This window comes from Lampris incognitus, chromosome 14 (assembly GCF_029633865.1).
Source record: "Lampris incognitus isolate fLamInc1 chromosome 14, fLamInc1.hap2, whole genome shotgun sequence".
Classification (NCBI taxonomy): Eukaryota; Metazoa; Chordata; class Actinopteri; order Lampriformes; family Lampridae; genus Lampris; species Lampris incognitus.
The window spans coordinates 27,540,400-27,563,262 of record NC_079224.1 but is presented as its reverse complement, the minus strand read 5'-3'; the positions used below and the strand labels follow the sequence as shown (position 1 = coordinate 27,563,262).

The 22,863-nt window shown below is 42.4% G+C and overlaps 1 protein-coding gene across 2 annotated transcripts in view; it reads right to left on the bottom strand.

Annotated features, from left to right (window-relative positions):
* The window catches only part of LOC130123449 (rho GTPase-activating protein 12-like), a 104,164-nt gene that overhangs the window by 15,058 nt on the left and 66,243 nt on the right, over nt 1-22,863 (bottom strand). Inside the window, exons 3-11 of one of the 2 annotated variants that reach the window (XM_056292616.1) lie at nt 13,423-13,692; nt 12,737-12,943; nt 11,241-11,321; nt 10,730-10,858; nt 10,310-10,372; nt 9,676-9,750; nt 8,071-8,132; nt 7,578-7,659; nt 3,096-3,194 (exon numbers count right to left, since the gene is read on the bottom strand). In XM_056292616.1, the coding sequence (XP_056148591.1) occupies nt 3,096-3,194; nt 7,578-7,659; nt 8,071-8,132; nt 9,676-9,750; nt 10,310-10,372; nt 10,730-10,858; nt 11,241-11,321; nt 12,737-12,943; nt 13,423-13,692 (1,068 nt within the window). The remainder of the gene's footprint in view (nt 1-3,095; nt 3,195-7,577; nt 7,660-8,070; nt 8,133-9,675; nt 9,751-10,309; nt 10,373-10,729; nt 10,859-11,240; nt 11,322-12,736; nt 12,944-13,422; nt 13,693-22,863) is intronic. The other variant, XM_056292617.1, reaches the window with a different exon arrangement.

Here is a 22,863-nt window from a genome sequence, read left to right as displayed (position 1 = left end):
TTTTGCTGATGAAATGCTTGTCAATAAAATTAATGTTATCAATCTTATTTCTTTTTTGGGGGGATTTTTTCCCTCCCTTTTTCTCCCCAATTGTATTTTGCCAATTAACCCACTCTTCCGAGCAGTCCTGGTCACTGCTCCACCCCCTCTGCCGATCTGGGGAGGGCTGCAGACTACCACATGTCTCCTCTGATGCATATGGAGTTGCCAGCCACTTCTTTTCACCTGACAGTGAGGAGTTTCACCAGGGGGCATAGCACGTGGGAGGATCAGGCTATTCCCCAAGTTCCCCCTCTCCCCTGAACAAGTGTCCCGACCGACCAGAGGAGGCGCTAGTGCAGCGACCACAACACATACCCACATCTGACTTCCCACCCGCAGACACGGCCAATTGTGTCTGTAGGGATGCCCGACCAAGCCGGAGGTAACACGGGGATTTGAACTGCCGATCCCTGTGTTGGTAGGCAACGGAACAGACCGCCACGCCACCTGGATGCCCCTCAATCTTATTTCTTTATTAGGAAAATTCCATATAAACACCAGCAAATTTACAAAACAGAAACCCAACCTTAGTGTCTTCATGTCCTACTTAAAATCTTACCTGAACATACGAAAATGCTGAAAAAACTCTAAAGCTGTGAAGACTAGAGCCTTATGTAGTGAATTTGATTTGTAATTTATTTATGTTTACTCTTTTTATTTTTATTTCTTAATCTGCATGTTTTTTTATGTATTATCTGTGCACTACCTCGAGCATACATTGCCTTGTCACTATTGTTGGAATGGTAAACCTGTTATAAGTTGCATTGAGTAAATAGTTTCTTAAAAAAATCACACACACAAAAAAAAACTGCACGTTTTATTGTTTAATTGTTCCAGCCTCCCAAGTCAGGGGGGAATAGGCCTACGTCTGGCAAGTTTGTAATATTTATCAGACAATTTTTCTTCTTTTAATCTTTCATACAAGCTTGTTGATTGCTGCCCGGCTGTCCTACATGAATTTGTGTGTATTTATTTTGCACCGCTGTGCATTTGCTCATTCACTATGATTGTGGAGTGCGCTTTCTCCCGAGGTGCTGAAGATTGTATAGCAACATATTTTAGCTGAATTAACAGAATAACTTTCGCTGAAACGCAAACCACGTCCTCCTCCAATTTCTTAATTTTGCAGCAGGTTTTCCACTTGCTCAAACCGAAAAGCCATATTAAAGTTTCTTTTTTTTATGGTGGATGTTGCACCTACTTAGTGTTAGTTGTAAGTTTTAAGATATAACATAAGTCTATGTTGAACAAATGTGATTTAGTGCAATGGTATAACTTTTAGTTGCCCGTAAAATCGAACACAGGGCCAATTTACATTTGAACTAGGTAAAGATCGAACTTACACTGTGCTAGTGCAACTGGCTGACGGTGTGGAGTCAGGCTGGAATGAAAACCTGCATACACATAGCTCTCTATGGCACATGGTTAGCCACCCCTGGTCTCATCTTTTTGGCACTCAGTGGGTAGACCTTTCTTACAAACCCCACCCATGTGGCTCAATTAATTAACCAGGTAGTTAATCAAATTCTCCTGTTGTCATTAGATGGCGGGGAATACCTGACATAACAGGTGAATGTAATTAACTACCTCATGGACCAGAAAACAAGCAGTACAGGGGGTCCCTGAGGACTGGATTGAGAACCACTGCTCTAAGAAAAGCATAAATTACAAATGATTCAATTAATAGTAAATAAATGCATAGTATGATTTGCAAATACTATTTAATAGTCAAGTTTATTTGTATAGCCCAAAATCACAAGGTAGACCTGAAAGGCTTTGCAATCAGTACAATATACAGCAATATACAGCAATAATCCTCTACAACATCCTCTATCCTTGGACTCTAGACCCAAATATAATACGGGTCTGATGTGTAAACAAGTTCAATTCTAATCAAATTTATTTAGGTCTGGACTGGTTTGTTTTTGATAGTCCACATACAGCTCAGGAGCTGTACATGTGATGCTGCGCACCTTTAAAGGGAATAAACTGGAAAAGGCTTTGAAATGAGAGTACTTTATTCTCCCTGTGGATTTTAAAGCTTTAATCTCTGATGTTTTTAAGTTTGTTTTATGTCTTTGTAGTGTTGTAGTACTCGAGTCCAGGGCTCGGACTCGAGTCCAGCTCGAGTCCTGAGTTTTAGAACTCATGACTTGACTTGAGCACCGGTGACTCGGACTCGAACATTGACTGCATTTGGACTCGGAAGTGGGAGATGAGGACTCGGACTTGTTAATTGATGAAGACTTTTTTTTGTGTGTTTTTGTTAGTTTTTTGTAATAGGCCCTAATAATTTGGCATAAGATATTGATAGCTATATCAAATTTTACTTATAATAATTATTTGTATGTCAGCTTTTTTTACGGTGCCAGAGTGGAGCACTGGTGCCCATCTTGGAACTCGACCCAGACTCAACCTTGATGACTCGACTCGGACTCTTCTTGGGGACTCGGACTCAGACTCAAACACTGGGGACTCGAGACTCGGCTCGAACACTGGGGACTCGAGACTCGACTCGAGGTTTAGTGACTCGACTACAACACTGTCTTTGTGTGTTTTATGCTCGTTGGTTGAACATCATGTGTCAGGCTATGCAACAAGACTCTACTCATCTGTTATTTTCAAATGTTTGAAATGTGTTTTTAAAGGTACATTTGTTCTCAGATTTCTCTTAAGAAGGATATCTGGATCTCAATGGGACTACCTGTTTAAAAAACAATATAAATGAATAATGCTGTGATATGCAGCTGAAGCACAGCCTTGATGAAACTTGGAGAGAATTCATCTTTAGGGAGTCTTGCATCCAGTTGTCGGTCATGCAGATATGGGGTATACTCCAAACCAATTTTGAGATTGTAAGAAAAAAACTACAATATCAGTTTCACACAGAGAGGAAAAAACATTTCTATGTATGAGAGCGAGAGAGAGCAGTCTCCAAGGTATGAGATTCATCCTCTCTTATTCCAACTAAGATTCATCACAGGGCTGCTTCCAAAGGACAGAAATATGGATGCAAACAAGAGATAAGAGTTGGTCACGTAGAAGCTCCTCACCTCAATGACGTGCTTCTTGCTGGATTTGTCCTTGGAGGCCCACTCCACTGAACCCCCCCTCAGGTCTACTGTGAACTCGGGTGACTGGCTGGCTCCAAACTGAATGGTGAAAAGAGAAGAAACAGCAGGCATCACAAGAGGGGCAGATTAACACAGACAGGGTTTGTTTGTTGGTTTTTAAAAACTATTTGTTTAATTAGATAACCTTTACTACTCCCCTGGGGCCGGGGGGGAGGTTTCTTTAGCTAGATACATGCTTAAAGGTCCCATAAAACATAATTTAGAGCACTACAAACTTCTTCAATTTAACCTATCGAACAGAACCATAGGGCAGGATTTTGTAAGGGGAACGAGTGTGATTTGACTGACAGCCAAACACGACCGGACATTTTTAGAAGAATGAAGACATCGATACGCTAGTTTCAAGTTGGTGGTAAAAGATGACTCATCTTCTCTCAGTCTTGCACCCCATTCATTGGACATTTTTCTGGTGTATGCCCACAAGTACAGGATAACATAACTAAACATTTAGTGTACTTTTCAGGAAGAGAAGAGCATTAATCTTACATACACAAAAATAAAACAATGAAACAAAATACCTTTTGAGGAATGTCTAGGAAATAGCGTTAAATAGATGTAGTTAAAAGAGGTAAGTAACAAGACCGAAAATCCTTTTAAAATTCCACAGGACCTTTAAGGAAACGTCTATGGCGGCGAGGGATCCAGGGCCCTCCAGATGGAGGATGAGCATACTAACCACTAGATTATCCCACCACCCAACACTGGGAATATTTCACAGTGCAACTATTTCAGTGCTGTAAACGCTCATAAACACATTTATGGTCCTCAGAGATTTGACAAAGAAACACTTGAAGAAATTAGAGTTTCAGTCTTTTAAAGGACTTTTCTGTTCCCATGATTTTTTAAATTAGACATATGCTCTTTGGAAAAATGTCACAATGGAGACCTGCCTCGCTTCCTGACTTTTGCTGGCAAGGTCAAAGACAGAACATGGAAATTTAGCATTTTTTACAATAACTGCATACAGGACACAGTCAGTGGTATTCTTGAAAAGGTCATTCAGTCAGCTATTAATAAGAGCCATCCACGAAATGTCCATGTCTCTGGTCGATGACTCCTTTGAAATTCAGCAGATAATACCCCTCAGTAAATGCATTTCCAGAGGAGGTTAGGGAATAGGTATATCTTACCCCAGGACCACATAAATTTCATTTTGTCTATGAAGAAGATGCCAGGAAATTTCTCCTGCTATTCTCATTAAAAAACACGATTAAAAAAAACAGCCATATTTTGATCAGTTGTTAATGTCCCAAGTTAAATTAATGATTTCCATATTCAAATGCTGAAATTACCACTGTCCAAAATCAAATTTAATGACCTCCCCTTGCAAGATGACTAGATGTTTTTTTTTAAATTCAGCCAAAGTAGATATTTTCATAAAAATGCCCTTTCGATTTTTTTTTGTTTTTGGGATTTCCCCCCCTTTTTCTCCCCAGTTGTATCCAGCCAATCACCCCACTATTCTGAGCCATCCTGGTCGCTGCTCCATCCCCTCTGCCGATCTGGGGAGTGCTGCAGACTACCACATGCCTCCTCCGATACATGTGGAATCGCCAGTCGCTTCTTTTCACCTGACAGTGAGGACTTTCGCCAGGGGGACGTAGCACATGGGAGGATCACGCTATTCCCCCCAGATCTCCCTTTCCCCTGAACAGGTGCCCCAACTGACCAGAGGAGGCGCTAGTGCAGCAACCAGGACACATACCCACATCCAGCTTCCCACCTGCAGACACGGCCAATTGTGTCTGTAGGGACGCCCGACCAAGCCGGAGATAACACGGGGATTCGAACTGGCCATCCCCATGTTGGTAGGCAATGGAATAAACCGCCATGCTACCCGGATACCCAGCCCATTTGATTTTCCAGTAGATACTTGATTACAGGTTTAATCAAGATCAGGACAAGTATAGCCCTATAACACTGTCAAGCTCCATTAAGTGGTATGATTGAATAGTTTCGTCTTGAGAACTCTTTAACTCAGAACTCACAACACAGAAAAACTGACAAATTTTTAGGGAAATAATGGATTTGCAATTTTGCAGAAAAACACCCCCAAAACACGTATTTTGATGGAACTATCCTTCAGCAGCAAAAGTTGTTTTATTTACTGTGACACCATGTGACCTGTCAAAACTGCACAGCTTTCTAAAGTCTTTCTTGTATGTTATAACCTGTCCATGTAATGGCCTGTCTGCATATGACACTGCACTACTGGCATGGGAAAGACATTGGATATTATATACCTTTTCAGATTCTTTAAAAAGCCTTTGATTGAGATGTGTCGAGCAACATCCTAAACCCACTTGGCTAGGCAACACATTGCCAATGTCCCTTATCCCCACCCCCATGCTTCTCTCTGAACACAGAGAGGTTGGGACCAGAGCATGACAGACAGGTGGGAGGTGGCATGCGAAAGGAGGACACAGAGAAGGACATACAGAAGGGTTGTGGCCAGGCTTAGAGCAGCTATAGGAGACAGTGGGACACCATGTGGCCGGGGGCCTCCAGCCGGTTAACAGCAACAGGAGCAGCTTGGGAAAGGAACCACTGTGGGGGTCTGGCTTGATGGAGAAAGATGTTGGTGGTGGAATGGAAGTTTTAAAGAGTGGAAAGAAGATATGTGGGTGAAGCGAGGGATAAACGGATGGAGTGAGAGACATGAAAAGAGAAAGTAAAGGATGTATCCAAGAAAGGGAGAAATTAGACCCCTCCCCCCCATCCATGACCTCACAAGCAACATTTTAAACACATATTGCAAACATGTTATCAGCAGTGGCCTTCTCTCCTGGAGGCCAAGGGAAGCATGGTTCCCCGTTTTTTTTTAAAAACACTTTAACAGTTTCGGTAATTCCTCTGTGCCGCTGCTGTCACCTCTTCCCATTTCTCACCGAGTATTTTACAAAGTGTGAAACAGTGCCTCTCTAAACATTAACATGTGGTGAATGTCAGTTGATGTGTTTGGTGAAACCCTGTATTGCACTCCTACTGTAGACGTAGTCATGTCGAGGATGCCTGGCCAGAGTTGGGTTCTCTTGGTGAAAAAAAACTGAAGGATTAATCAATCAGATGAGGCTACCGTCATCATGCCACTGCCAAACTGCAATTAGTCAGGGCTATGCCAAGGGAAGCCAGCCGACAATCAAATCATAGCATGTTATCAATGTGACTGCAATGGGAAAAAAAGAAAAATGGGAGACTTATCACTGTTAGTAAGTAGTGGCTAGCAGTTATGGAGAGTGGAGATTTTGAGTTTTTAGTGAAAAAAACAACTTTACTAAACGACTACTAGGAGCAACTTAAATTAAAATTAGGAGTGACAGCAGGCTAACACCAAAACTGACTTACTGACCACTTCACCACCATGAAAGACAGGAGAATGGCCTTCCTCTTCAAATAGGATGAGTGAATGAGTGAAATGCACACCCCCTTCTCTCTCTGGCTTCACTGTTGATGGAACTGCCCATGTAGGTATGTGTACAATTCTTGATGTAGTTATATTGCTTAGATTTATTGTGCCTTGCTTGACTGTATTTACCTGCATGTTTTAGTCGGTCCACTGAAGCAGTTGTTTTATTGCAGTTGTTTACACAAAAAATAAGCACCACAAACAGCACCCATAGGGGCAGGTCACCTGTTTAGATGAGACGGTGATTGCTTATAGCCTCTGCAGGTCTGGGGTTGTTAGTCTTTTAGGTCATGTTTTATAATGAACATTTGGCGTAGTTTTAAATGATAAGTATGGAAAGTATTTGTGTATGTCAAGCCCATACAGCAGGGTTTATAAGTCATGTGTTTGATACATGTAACCTACTGATACTTTATGATGTGAACATAAAACTTTAAACGTCATCTAACTGAGTTTGTGAATGAATGCTTCTTATATTCATTATTGAATCTGTACTGTGCATTTGAGTAACTGAGCAATATTGAATAGCCTATATTTTGTACAGCAAGAACGTAGATAACTAGCGTGTGCAAGTCCTGCATCTGTATGGTACAACTGTGTAAAATGATACCAGGCGCTCTAATAGCTCACTGGGTTACATCACATGGCGACATACTCCTATCAATAAAGAGCCCCCCCTCTAAAAAAAAAAGGACATAGATTAGAGGTCTTGTCTCACTTGGCTTCCTCAATCTTGCCACTGGTTATCAGTTTACAAAGCAGAGAGGTGTAAGAACTAGTGCCTGCCCATTAAGAACTGCAAATGCCTGTCCTGATTCACTACTTCAGCCACCTGGACCTCATTATGACAGGGATTAGGAGTTCTGGAAGTTAGAAAGTGGCACCAACTGAGACAGCCTGAATCTTCATTGAACATGTCACATCTCATCTATGCTCATCTCTATCCACTGGATGCCTCAGGATCGTTTCAGCTGGATAGACTGTTGTTAACTCACCCAGCTGGTCCCACCTCCCTGGCCTTTGGCGAATAGAAGTGAAGAACCTTGCAGCACGGTCCATGAGGAGGTCCAGTTTTTCCTGTTGAACATGATTCAAAAACATCACAGACATAGTAAATCACCCTGTCAAAAAGATAGTTTAAAAGGGTTCCTTTGTAATCATTTTGCCACGGGGGAATGAAAATATAAAACAAAAATAAAATGTAACTTGCAGCTCCTGTAAATTTGTTGTTGTAATGTTTAGGATTACTAATTTTAATATAATAAATTAGCAAAAGAACAATGTGTTTAACCCCACATGCTGAAGCAGAAGTAATCATTGGATATAAGAAGGAATGGATGTGTGAGCAAAGATAACATGAAAAAGCACCTTTAAAACATCTACTTTCGGGGAAAACATACAATAGCCATATGCTGGCCATAAACTACTGTGTTGTGCAGCACTGTACTCACATATAACATCGTTCCAGCCTGACTTAGTTCTACTCACCGTACTTTCTTGCCTTGATCAGTGATCTTTGTGACATTCAGGACACCACACTTTTCAGAGGGCTGCAAAGAAGCAAATAGTAGAGAAGTGGGTAAACACACACACAGCAACACACAAAGGAAGACACACAAATCCATGGCTTTTTTTTAATTTTCTTAACACCCAAAACAGAATCACAGATAAGGAGAAACCAGCTGTCAGCTTTCTAAACCCAGATATTAAACATCAAGCATGAAACCCAAAGTGGCCTGCCAGAGAAAGCTCTGAAAGGAAGACATTTATAAAATAAAAACACCAAAACAACACTGGTCCCCAGCCACCAAAACAATCACCACTTCAGCTCAGAAAAAAATCCTGTCATTGTTCCCACTCAGAGAAATAGAGCATGCAGACATCTGAGAGCGATAGCAGAATGGACCAGAGAGGATAAAGGTACAAAACTGGCCAACCGGCCCAAGATGTGAAGTTGCCTTGACAGTTTATGTTTTTATCCATCATTAGTCACTGTTAAGATTGTGATAAACAGGAGGATTACAGGGGAAGCATAAAAGATAAAGCTCAGTGTCAAGCGACAGGGTCAAAAAACACTTTGGATCTTCTGTGGGTAAAACAAGCTCTAATACCAGTATCAGACTACACGAATTCAGCCTGATTATGACACGATTTTGTCTTTGCCGACAAATTTCCAGCATCGGGCTCGATTATGAATGTTGAGAATGACGAACAGGTGTCTTTACCCCGTGTAGTGTGACATAATTAAATAACAGCAATGTGGTGTCTGGGACGCCCTGTGACACCATGATGAAAAGTCTAGCATGTCAGAATCTTTTGTGTTTTCCTGCCTAGTCTGATATCTCCTGTGACGTGTTCCTTGACCAATAGGATGACAGAGTGCTCTCTGGTGCACATATGTAAACATGGCAGAGAGAAAGCAATGCTGCTGCTGTCAGGTGGAACAACCAAACCGAGGAAAGGTTTGTTGAGCAGTGGCAACAATACCTCTGCCATTTTGACATTTCCTTTAGGGAGTACCATGACAGAGTAAAAAAGCTGGGCTAAATGTTGGCGAGAAATAGCGGAGGCACTTCAGCAACCTAATGAGTAGCTGATTGAGCTATACTAGGTTATCATTCCCCAGTAGCGCTAGCCGCAACAGTGTACACGATCTTTTTTTTTAATTTCTTTTTGCTTTGCGGAACAAAAGACTGACAGCTTCACACACATAGTACTTCTGTAGCCATGACTGACAATTTCTTGACCCTCCTCCCTGATGACCTATGAACTTGCGAAAGTTCATGAAAGGCAGCATGTGATGATTGGTTGGGGTAATACTTGTAGTGTTGCTAGTCTCCAAGCCAAAACACGGAAGAATGTATGACACTGTGATTGCCTAATCTGACATGGTGACCATCATTTAAGACAAAAATATTGTGTAGTCTGATCCTGGCATAATGTGATTAAAACCACAAAACTGAGGCAATGCCTTGGGCCAAGTTGCTTATGAGTATTGCCCAATTCATTGCCCTGTGTCTAACTGCTTATAGCCATGGACTAATTACCCCTCGGTGGGTGTGCAGGGAGAGAGGAGAGAGGGGGCATACTAACAGAGGCGGGGGGCTTGGGAGATGAGGGGCAGGAATCTGAGTCAGGAGAGGAGGGCTTGGGGCCCAGTTGAGCATCCTATTGAGGAGACATGGAGGATACAGGACACTGTCACAAAAAACAAAACCACTGACCAGAAGACATTACTGAGAACAGGTGAGGGATTAATGAGACAGAGAGTGGAGAACAGAGTCACTGAAGGAGTTTGACACTCCATTAGAGCCAGAGATTTCAATTATCAATGAAAGTGCGATCATGTTAATTATGCAACATCTGTGAGCCACGTATTGAACAGCAGTGTGCGAAGGCAAATATTCTTTGTGCGTCTAGATAACCACTGAACCTAAATGCTCCTGATTATTTTTACTGTGGTATTACAGTTGCCTAATTCTCAAATACACACTTTAATGTGATTAAATATCCTCATTCTTGTGCAGCAATTTTCAAATGATCCAAACGAGATCAATCAACTTGGAGAATTAGGATTGAAAAAAGGTGCAACTACTGCTTAAAAACAGGTGACATGTAAGCATCATTCTTGTTTGTCTGATCATTTTCAAGCAATGTGATTAGCCACTCGGATTTGGGGACAAGGCACTTGATTGGCTGCAGTGGTGGTGAAGGAGATGCAACTGACTTGGTGTTTGTATGGGTGTAGGCGGGCAGAGCCTGTACGGAAACGCCTGGTTTTGAAGAGCCGCTGCAACACAACCAATCAGTCTACAACTGTCACTCTGGATTCAAATCACAGTTTATCACTGAACACTGCAATATATTACAGGTAACAGTCCTCACCAGAACCACGCCTCGATCTGGAAAAGGTTCAGTCTTAATACATGAGAAACATTTTCAAAATCATACAAATGTAAACGGAATATCTAGTGATCATAAATACCAGTAATGTAACAATTAATTAATTGTTACAATTAACACCAATTACTGCAATGTAGTAGTAATGCTATTGACAAAAATTGGTGTAATCAGAGTTCTTTTCAATGAAAAGTGTCGTTTCCATTAAATGTTATTTGAGGTTGATTTGTTTGTGCAGCTGACAGACCTTGTCGCTAGGTTCCAGCACATAGGTGCTGTGTCTCCACTTGGTCAGGACGATGGGCTCTACCTGCTTCCTGTCCAGGCTGCGGGTCTTTGGAGCCTCTCCAGACAACTGGGGAGGGGAATGGTTGTACTGGCAGAAGGGAAACAAAGGTCTTGTGTTGATGCACTCTAAATTCTACCAATTCAAAATGCAGACAGATAGTGATGAATTCCTTTGAGATTTTTGTCTTTATAGGTTGAATACAACTAACAAATTATACCAAAAATGAGTTTTGAAAATGTGTATGTATTTTTAATTTTTATTTTTTAAATTGTTTGGCTGGAATTCTGCACAAAGTCCATTAGCTGAATTGCTGGAATTAACGGGTCCCAAACCTGGTAAACACTACACAACTTGTTATAATACAAGTCGATAATAATTTGTGTTCTTTATCTCAGTAAAATTAGTTGGATTAGAATATTTAGGAGGATCAGACTAGTCACAGGAACAGAGGAGGGACACAGGATCTCACCTTGGGTAACTCCCATTCTGACCTGGAGCCATCTGCACTGTAGTAGTAAGGTCTGCCCTGGTCATCAACATGCTTTATCCACTGGGAACAAACACACACAAGCACGCACACACACAGACACACACACAAACACACGCACGCACATCAGTAAATATATGTATACGCTCAAATGTATGCACATACTTAGAAAGGAGAAAGGTCAGACTCTCTGGTGTGTATACTGACCTACCTACCATATGGACAAGATATTTGTTCTTGAGGATTAAACCTTCTGACCATCACACAACCGGTTGTTTTCAATTGTTATGCCACTGTATTGTTTATAAGAGTGGGGATACCTGCAGTCGGTTAAGACTGAAGAGGTCACTTAGATGAGTGATGAAACGTTTCTCTCAATAAACGTTGAGTCCAGATGAACTGATTCAACTCTCTGTCTTTGAGTCTCCTCTCTACGATCAGCTGGTGCACTGTTTGGGCATCTTCCTGGCTTTGACAAACGCCCATTGAATAGTACACATGGCCACTGTAACTCTAGTTAACGGTCATGATAATTTACATAGGAAACCAATTGTTGTTTTTCGGTTGTTATGCCACTGTATTGTTTATAAGGGTGGGGATACCTGCAGTCAGTTGAGACTGAAGAGGTCATTTAGATGAGTGATGAAACGTTTCAATAAACGTGTCAGGACGAACTGTATCAACTCTCTGTGAATTGGGGTTATGATTAGACTTAGGTCTAGCATTTATCATATCTAGTAACATTAGGGGTAAAGGATAGGTTTAAATTTGGGTTGTTAACATTGCTTGTTATTGTTTGGAATATGCATTCCATTGCATTTGCATTTTATATATTTTATTCATTTATTTGTATTATTTTTCCCTTTTCTTTCATTGTGATGCACTTTGTGACTGACTGTGAAAAGTGCTACATAAAAATCACTTACGTGTTTTGGATCATAATGTTAGGGTTCATTTTAGGGTTTTGGTTAAGGGAAATAGTATTTTGAAAATTATTGTCCCCACAAGGATGTATAAACAAGTGTGTATTTGTGTATGATTGCGTGTTTGATTTTGGTAAAAAAAAGTCTGTCTGTTTAGGTTCCAACTCGAGCGATTTCAGCTCTAAGCCTCATTACACTATGATTTTACAACTATCTTTTTTAAACTCATTTAACTATTCTTGCTGGATTCATTAGAACCTTTTTGGATTCATAAATATATCAAAACATACTTAACTAAGTACAGGTCATATCACTGTTTGTGCATTTTGAGGCAAATTAGAGATGACAATGAATTTGACATATTCTCAGCCAGCGGTAATTGCTCCCCTGCCGTGATGGCTCACAACTGCTGTATTAGCATAGTGGAAACCCTGAGTACTGCAACCAAGCAGGGAATTCACTCCAAAACTATCCAGAGACTTGAAGTCTCACCCAAGCAGCCCAAAAGCACAGCACAGATACCAGAGAGCAAGTTGGTCCCCATGCAGCCAGTACCTTCTCATTGGTATAGTCGCTGACATACAGCGTGTGACCGTGTTCATCCATCTCTTCTGACCAACCACGCGGCGGGGAGCCATACTGGCTGTCTGATTGGCTAGAGTAGGTACTGAGGCAGGTATCCTCCGATGACAGAGGCTGGAGACGAGCAATTGAAAGTGAGAGAAGGGGGAGGAAAGATGGCGAGAGCGAGAGAGGAGTGGTCTACCATGAGTGTCAAAAGAGAAAAAGGAGGAGAGAAAGAATGAGAGATGGAGAGAGGGCCTTTTTACCACAGGTACAGACAACAAAGGAATAGAGTGTACCCACAGCCAATCATAGAGGAATAATATGCCCAACACCACTAACATTTTAGCAAAGCACAAAACTGAAAACCAAAGACCCAATAGGAAGCCAGAAGTCACTAATAACTGTCTGTTGGACAGCGAAATGAAATGCCAACCCAGGACTCAACTGCTGCAGTTTACATTAGGAGCAAATGTATTAATAGAGTTCATAGTTGGGCAGGCAGTGACTTATTTTGAGCTGTAGGGGGAAGTGTGGTATAGCTAAAGTATTTCCATGGACATGACTCAAAAGCAGTTTCAAAATAAGTCAGTTTCACAAGTCCATATAAATCTGGGATAGATGTGATTGTGCGAGTGTGTGTGTGTGTATGCACGCGCATGCGTGCTCCTCTGTACCTCGGTGCTCTCCCCTGTGCTGTGGCTTTCTCCTCGGGTGCTCCCACTGCTGGTGTCCCTGGCACGGGGAGGCTTCCAGGTCCTCTCCTGGGTGGAGCGGTTGTGGTAGAAATGCCTGCCACTCTGGTTCTTGTAGGTCTCCCAGTCCCCCAGCACGTGGAGCGGGGAGCCTGAGGGCAAAGGGGGCAGGTTGGACTGGGAAATCTTCAGTTCCTGAAGGTTGGTGTAGACGGGCGACTCGGAGCGGCCCTGACCTGATGGAGACACCGTCTGATGGGAGGAGAAATCGGGAGGGGGCGAGATGGGGATGGATCTGTGAATCACCTTTGAGTGGATATAAGTTTGTTCTGTAATTGAGGGGGGGAAGTTACTAGTCAGTGAGAGATGAGTGTTGATGAAACACTAACATTCTCAGCCTTATAACACAGAACATATTCATGGCTTTCACAGGTAACAGAAACTGCATCATGTATTAGGATGATATTTCTATCCAAAGCACAATAATATCGATATGTACATTTTCATTATAAGCAGAACCCCAAACCCTGGACATGTGCCCAGATACAGTAGATAACCCCAACTGTCCTGGGCTGCAATCCATATAGAGCTTTGTCTCCCTTAAGCTGTCTCCCTTTCAACTTTTATTGATGTCTAAATAAAAATAACAAGAATTAATACCATGGTCTACCCACTAAACAACCACAGGAAATTGAGCCCTTAACCCTGAATTTGTCAGTGCCATACTGCACTGACTGAGCTAGACATGGGCCGCAGAGGAAATCACTGAAAGGTCAGGAAAGAAACAAGCTCAAGCTCAGGCTGCTGTACCTACCCACGCCTGTGGCAGAGTGGCACACCAAGCTGAACACAAGATGAAGAAAAGAGGAAGGGAAGGTGAACCACAGAGCAGGAAGTGAAAAAGCAGGACAGACTGGGTTAAAGTGAATATCAGGAGCTGCTGTTACAAAAGTATCAGAGGCAGGGTGGCCATGTGAGACACAAACAGAATTGAAAACAAACTATGGAGATGTAGTCTAAGCACTGGTAGAACAGTCTGTACAAACCCGTCTTTAAAACAATGAACAAAGACTGTGACACAACACAGATTTAGCAGCACAGGGAAACAAATCCAGGCAGAATTAAATTACAGCACATGGGCAACTGATATCAATTTGAAGTTTCACAGTTGCTTCAGCCAACATGTTAAACATCTTCAGTGCTTTAGAGCAAGCTGCACACCCCACTGTAATAAGAGCCACTTCTCTTCCAAAGGATGACAATCTACAAAGCCAGTCAATGGGCTGTTCATCACCATTATTTGATGTTGGCATTACAAAGAAGCTAACAGAACTGAAGTGGCTTACAGGAGGTCATAAATAATGCTAGTGCCCTGGAGGATTCCTAACACAGTGCCTGTGATGTTTTTATTGCATGATCAATACACATGAAATATGCAGGCGCTAGGCAAATGACTGGGGGTGGGAGAAGGCAAGTACCACCGACAGCTCAGCCTGAAATGGTGAGATGTACAGAGCTATCATACAACACAACAAATGAGACTACCTGTAAGTTTTAAGACTGGAAAAGCTTGCTTATGACTAAGGGTCATAGGTTTAAAATTCCCAACAGCTGGGAAAACAAGTGATAAACGTTTTAAACAAAGCACTTGAATTCAGTAGCCAAATATAAGACTATAAGCAGCTACTAGGTGCAGACTGTCTGTATGTAAATAAGGGCATTACTGAAGATAATGGAATAATTCTGGATTATTTATTTATTTACCCCCCCCCCTTTTTTTTTCTCCCTATGTGTACTTCGCCAATTACCCTATTTTCCGAGCTGTCCCAGTCGCTGCTCCACCCCCTCTGCCAATCCGGGGAGGGCTGCAGACTACCACATGCTCCTCTGATACATGTGGAGTCGCCAGCCACTTCTTTTCACCTGACAGTGAGGAGTTTCACCAGGGGGACGTAGCACATGGGAGGATCATGCTATCCACCCCAGCCCCCCCCCCCCGAACAGGCACCCCAACCCACCAGAAGAGGCGCTAGTGCAGTGACCAGGACACATACCCACATCCGGTTTCCCACCCGCAGACACAGTCAATTGTGTCTGTAGGGATGCCCGACCAAGCTGGAGGTAACATGGGGATTCAACCCAGCGATCTCCTTGTTGGTAGGCAAATTATAAACAGAATGATAGAATACGTTGGGCGGCGAGCTACAAAGTGAAAATGTCATCTTCTCCCTGTGTTGTAAGTTAATGGAGCAAACTTCAGAAATGGATCATGGTTGGTGACACTTGGTGTCCAGACCAAGTGCTGTAAACTACAGGTTGTTAATCTAGTCTATTGCAGACTAGAGTGAGCACTGCTCAAGGGGCTTTACAGCATTACCCTATGATGTGAAGTGCATATGTAATCGTGTGTGCACATTTGTCAAAGGGTAAAGTCCAGGAAGTCAGTTGAACTTTAGAGAGTTGAACAGGATCCCATTTCAATGGCAACCACAAAACCACAATTTTCCCCAGGGGCTCACAGCGTTCCAAACTCAACCTCACTTAAGTACTAGCAAACTGTAGAAACTGACACACATTGGAGAGACAAAGGGTCAATTGTTTTTTGCTTTTACCATGGGAAGTGTCATTTAAAGTGTACACTGCTGCTTTGCACCAAGTTAATCACAGCCACATGGTTAGCAGATTCTACAGTGGCACAGCCCCTTTTACCCATTTACTGTAAAAGGTGAAGAAAAAAATGTTACATTTTAGAGGTACACTCCTTAATTCAAATGTCAACAAAAGAGTAGCCTCGCTACCAAAATACAAAACATAGGACTGGAACCTGCTATCACTCCCAGATTAATTGACAAGTCTTTTAATAAAAGGACTAAAACTAATAAACAACTAAATTTGAGGTATTCATCTTTTCTGATGTTATAAATATTTTGTTTACATTGGTAAACATTGGAATAAAACAAGCCCACTCGTATTTTCGATTGAAATCAGTTGAGAAAGACACAAAGTGCTAATTTTTGGTAACACCAACTGTTATGTATGTTAAGATACCTTTATATGATCAAATAAATCACAGATTGGACTTTTAAATAACCTAAAATGGCTTAGAGAAACTTAGCAGCCATTGACAAACTTAACTGGCTTGGCGGGTCCCTCCCTGTTACCTAATAGTGATGATCAAATCTGTGTTATGGCAATGACTAAAACAGAGCTCCTGATCAGTAGTTTTTGTTATCAAAACGGCTACTCAGATTACACAGGCTGTACCAAGCATCAATCCAATAAAATCTTTGCAATAAAGTTAACAGGTAAATGGAGCAGAAGGGGGAACAGGCTGAAGGAGGAATTTTATCCTACATCTTCAGACAACCGGGTCAGGGATTGTCTAAAAAGCTGCGGCTCAATATTAGGAAAATGTCCCGAGTCAAAACATATAACATTTAGAAAAAACAGCCTAAATGTCTGATTGGGAACCAGTTTCTATTTTTATCTAGTCATTATCATCACATAAAACTTTCCATTCTGCAAAAAAATTGAAGAAAAAAAAATTGAAAAAAGACCAAAATCTGTAATTGCAGGGGTTTGCTGTAAGAGCAGAAATATGTGCCTAGTCAATACCTGGCAACCCCTTAGGCTATACTTCACAAGGCCCTGTGTTGCCAGGGTGGCTCATTAAAAATGCATGATGTATTTCTTCAGCTCATTACAGCAGTGGTATTAAGCTGAGCGTCTGGTGTTGGACATCTGGTGTGAACAGACTGACCATCAGAGGGGAAACTAGAGTAGTCGTCACAGGGAGACCACTGAACCACACCAAGACCTAAAGCGGGTGACTTTGTGCACTGCGGGAGAGACATTCGTTTTGAAACGTTATGAAAATACATCCTTTCCAATCATTTAGCAGCAGTGACCAACCACAGCTCTGAAACTGCCCTGACAGCAAACTAAATAAATAAATAAATCACCACCGGGACTCAAAGAAAAATAACAAAATCATGACAAATAAGAACATCTTTATGCATGCTCAGTAATCTAGGTAAGGAAATTGCTGAAAAGTTGAATCAGTTCATCCGGATACAATGTTTAGATGAGTGATGATGAAACGTTTCTCTCAATAAACATTGTATCCAGATGAACTGACTCAATGTTCTGTGACAAATAAGAATAGTGCTTTAACCCAACTTTCCATGTTATTACAAAAATATCCTATCAGAACCACTCCTTAAAGGCAATTTACGGAAGTCCTGAGAGGCAAGTGATTTTTTTTCCTTTTTTGTCTGAATCATTTTTCCAAGTGTTTGTAATACTCATTTCGGTCACAAGATTTTTTTCTTTTATCTGTGACACCCTGAGAGGAATGTAAAAAGATTATTTTTTTCCAGCATCCAGCTTCCACCTTTGTGAGATTTGCCTTCGTGAGCTTACTACTACTACTACTACTACTACTACTACTACTACTACTACTACTACTACTACTACTACTACTACTACTACTACTACTACTACTACTACTACTACTACTACTACTACTAGGGTGTCCAGGTAGCGTAGCGGTCTATTCCGTTGCCTACCAACACGGGATCACCGGGTCGAATCCCCATGTTACCTCCGGCTTGGTTGGACGTCCCTACAGACACAATTGGCGATGTCTGCGGGTGGGAAGTCGGATGTGGGTATTTGTCCTGGTTGCTGCACTAGCGCCTCCTCTGGTCAGTCGGGGCACCCCCGCCCCCCTGGATCGGCAGAGAGGGGGTGGGGCAGTGACCGGGACGGCTCAAAAAGAGCGGGGTAATTGACCAGATACAATTGGGGAGAAAAAGGGAGAAAATTGAGAAGAAAAAAACTACTACTACTATTACTTTTGGCTGCTCCCGTTAGGGGTTGCCACAGTGTGACACTGATAACTGCTGTTTATTCTCTTACTCTCTGTGAAATAAGCACTCACTGTGCTTAGTTCACTTATCACTAGATTTGTTAGTTTTCTTTCTCTAATAACTCTTGTGTTAGTGAGCCTTTCATTCCTAGTCTGTGTACTAGCTTTGAGCCTAGCTTAGCAGTAAGCTTTAATGCATTTGCAGTCAAAGCAGCCTTGTTAAAACGATGGTGTGTGGTGACTGTTATGGAGTTACAGATAGGTTGTGTCTATGAGAGACACGTCGTCATGAGTTAGAGAAGCTTCTTTCAGTTAGGATTACGTTAGATGTGATGGGCACTCCAGATAGCATTAGCCCCGGGCCTGACAACAGATCTGCTATTGTTAGCACTAGCTTAGCCTCGTCGGCAGATGTGGCGGAGTTTGTCTCTTTTTTTTTGCCAGCGTGGGAAGGCTCGCAAAAGCAAGCCACCGGTCATGTGGCCTGGTCTGCAGCCACCTCTCCCGACTGCAAACAGGTTTTTGCCCCTTACCAGCCCTGTTGGTAGTCCTACCTACCAGCATGCCTCTCCCACTCCTGCTGACAGAGTAAAGCAACTACTGATAGGAGACTCCATTAACCACAATATAAGATTAGCTTTGTCAGCCTTGGTTCACTGTTTACCTGGGCCAGAGTCTCGGACATAAAGGATACTCTTAGGGTGCTGGCATCATAGAGGGAGAATCAGGGAACCCAGGCACACAGCACCACTCTTTTCAGCAACATTTTTATTCATGTCAGCACCAATAATGCTAGGATGAAGCAATCAGAGATCACAAAAGCTAGCCTAGTGAGGATGCGTGGATTTTTTTATTTTTTTATTTTGAGATACTTCATTGATCCCTATTGGGAAATTACACTCTGCATTTAACAGCGGGCAGCCACTGTGCAGCATCTGGGGACCAACTCCAGTTCGTCTTGCCATACCTCGGTCAGGGACACAGACAGGACTACTAACCCTAACATGCATGTCTTTTTTGATGGTGGGGAAAACCGGAACACCCAGAAAAAACCGTGTGATTCCTACAGAAACTTCATAATTAGCCTGGATAAAGGCTTTGTATTTCAGACCGGAAACTATGACCAGTGGTCAGGGACCATTGTAGCAGTGATCTTAAAAGGGCAGCACTGCACTACAGCAGCTAATTATAGCACTTTGATAGTGGCTCAGTCTACAGTTTATGCCCCCTCTCAGTCCACAGCAAGGGGTTAATGGCTAGAGAAAAGGAGGGGGAAAGCAGTGAGCTAAGGCATTGCAGCCTAATCAACTGCACCATTGCTTTTCAACTGTGGATGAATTACATCAACACAGAAAGGATGACACAAAGAAAGGGAAACAGAGACACACAAAGAGAGGCAGACAGACAAAAACGTAAAAGTGGAGAAACAGAAAGAAAAACACAGATGGAGAGACAGACAAAATGAGAGAAAGAGCTATGGCTATTACGGAGATAATAATGCACCACTGATAGTGATGCACATTAGGCACATATACAAGAAGAGAGTCTTAGTAAAGCAATTACATATAGAAAAATATATTCAAACATGACTCATGAATACTGAATAAGCTGCATCTTAAACCAGTATGACAGTGAACATGCTTCAGCTACAGAGCATCTATCAGTGTAAGCTACCCAACAAACTGGAAAATTTGAAAGTGAGTGTCTCTGTGTTAAATGCTTTGCTAACCTTTTCCTGGGTGGCACAAGTTACATGGGAAAGGTCCGTAAGTGACCAGTGAAACAGGTAACAGTTTCCTTTAGATGGCAGTCTCAACGCAGACTTTTGCTTAGTGTGGGAGGGAGGGGCCAGCGACACTCCTCCCTCTTCTCATTCCCCTGTCCTTTTTTCTGTGGAACGCAGATTAACCAGCTCTCCCGCGTGCCAAAGGGAGCAGGAGCATGCAAACACAAAACACAAGCACATGCATTAAGACTGCTGGAACTTAGATGTGATCTCCATGTTTGTAAGCTAAGTTATGCAATGCATGTTTACACATGTAGAAACATGCACACATGTATTACTTCCTTGCCCACTCAGGCTGGGATTTAGTTAATGCGTTGCCTGTTGAAAACCATGACAAATTAAACATGTAACCACACAGGCCTGATTTAGTGACTGTTAATGTGTAACCTACACAAGCTGTGGGAGGGGGAATGGGGGTGGGGTGGGGAGAAGTGCTGTGATAGCTGCAATTCCTGCTGGGCAACATGCCCCGTTCTTCACTTATATACTTTAGGCGCACCTTAAGCCTCCATATTATCAATGGAGCTGACCAGACACATGCATGCACTGCATTGCTGCGATCACATGCATGACATTGGGGCTTATTTTCATGAACCAAAGCGCATGGTGCAAAACAGTCAACTTCAAAGTGCACAGTGTGCTCAGGGTGTGGTGAGCAAATTTTTTGTGCTCACCAGTTGTGTCCGGTCAATTACCCCACTCTTCCGAGCTGTCCCGGTCACTGCTCCACCCCCCTCTGCCAATCCGGGGAGGGCTGCAAATTACCATATGCCTCCACCGATACATGTGGTGTCGCCAGCTGCTTCTTTTCACCTGACAATGAGGAGTTTCACCAGGGGATCAGCACATGGGAGGATCATGCTATTTCCCCCAGGTCCCCCTCCCCCCCTAAACAGGCACACCAACCAACCAGAGGAGGCGCTAGTGCAGCGACCAGGACACACACCCACATCCGGCTTCCCACCCGCAGACACGGCCAATTATTTCTGTAGGGACGCCCGACCAAGCCGGAGGCAACACGGGGATTTGAACTGGCGATCCCCGTGTTGGTAGGCAATGGAATAGACCGCTATGCTACCCGGACACCCTGGTGAGCACAATTTTGCCATTTTTGTGGCAAAGGTGCATAGTGCACCTGTGGTGCTTTTGGGAAAAGGAAGGAATGTATATTCAGTGGAACAGATCTACATTTGATGCCTGTACGTAAATAGGGCCCCGTGTGTCTGCCCACAAGCAGGCAGACAAAACATTGTGTTGCTCACATACAGGGTCTCTTTCTTCACAATGGTTAAAACAATAGAATACAGCCATCAAATCCAATCCCAAGAAATTCAGTCTATCAAGGTGCAGCAGGCTTATTGACAGACAGCTGGACGAGGGACAAATGACCATTGAGATCAGCCAGAGGGCAGGGCAAGGAAACAGGAAGACAGGGCCTTCTGTTGGGAAAGCGTTAATGTAAAGGGCCAGTCTATCTTTCCTGATACGATTAGATGACAGAAAAGAGCTCTGGTCTTGCAGAAAGGAGGTGAGCTGGGTTTGTAGTAATTATACTATAGTGAGGAGGAGAGGACTGTTAACTGGAACAATACAAAAAACAAACACCCTCTCACACACACACGTTACATCTATCATTGCTATATTTATTTGTCATCGTGTGCAATTCCTTGTATTGTTTTGGTGTCATTGTGTTTGCCATTTCTCAGTGGCCTTCACTTCTTTTTTTTTGCATGTTAGTTACCAGTTTCATTCTTAAAGTGAGATGCTTGATAGCTCCTTTATTTCCAAACTCACCTGAATGTCAAAATTGCAATATTCTTATATTTCTGTCCATGTTATATTTGAATATAACTTACATAACTCCTTTAATATCACAGGGAAAAGCAGTGAGGGAGTGAAAGAGGGTGAGCCAAAAGGAAAGAGAAAACCAGTGTTTCCCACAGATAGACTTTACTTGGGCGGGCTGCCCAGATATATTAATGGCCACCAAAGTATATTCGGCGACCCATTTTGCAAATTTTTTTATTTTCATTTTTTTATCAGTATGAAAGACCAACACCTTTCGTGATTGATTTAACTACTGGACAAGCTCCCCTCACTCTCGTACCTGTTCATTCTGCTATCGCGAGAAGGGTCTACTAACAATCTGCTCTGCAGGGAAACACAGAGAGACAGAGATAGTCTCTAGTATTACATTAATACGGGCCTCCTGAGTGGTCACATCATATTTTTGTCTGGACCGCAACAGCAGGGCCAGCCCTACAAATGTGGGTGTCCCTGAGTGATGGAGTTACATCATTGGTCGGATGGCCAACTTGGAGTTTCCCCATTGGCTGTTTCCTTTCAAAAGGAATTGGCATGAACCGTTTTCTATGACATCATCAGCTGTTCACGGAACTGATGTCAAAACAGCCGCTTTTAAAACATAGTTATGCAAACACAGCCGTTTAATAAATATAGTCGCGGTCCAGCTATATACTAGGTTTTAACCTAGTCTTTTGTTTCTAGTTCGTGTGCTCATTGTACTAAATTGTCCAACTCATTTTAGCGCACGTTTTACTCATTATGAGCGTAGTCACATTTTTTTTCACTATATTGTGCACTCATTTTACTAAATCACATGTCCTCGGAGCTGGGCAAAGTTGGAAATAGAGTCACAGATTTGATGTTTCTAGAGCAATAACTCATAAGCAAAACGTTGTTAAAACACAAACAACATTTCTTTCCTACCATATTAAGGTAGACAATGAGCTACAACCTAATTTTC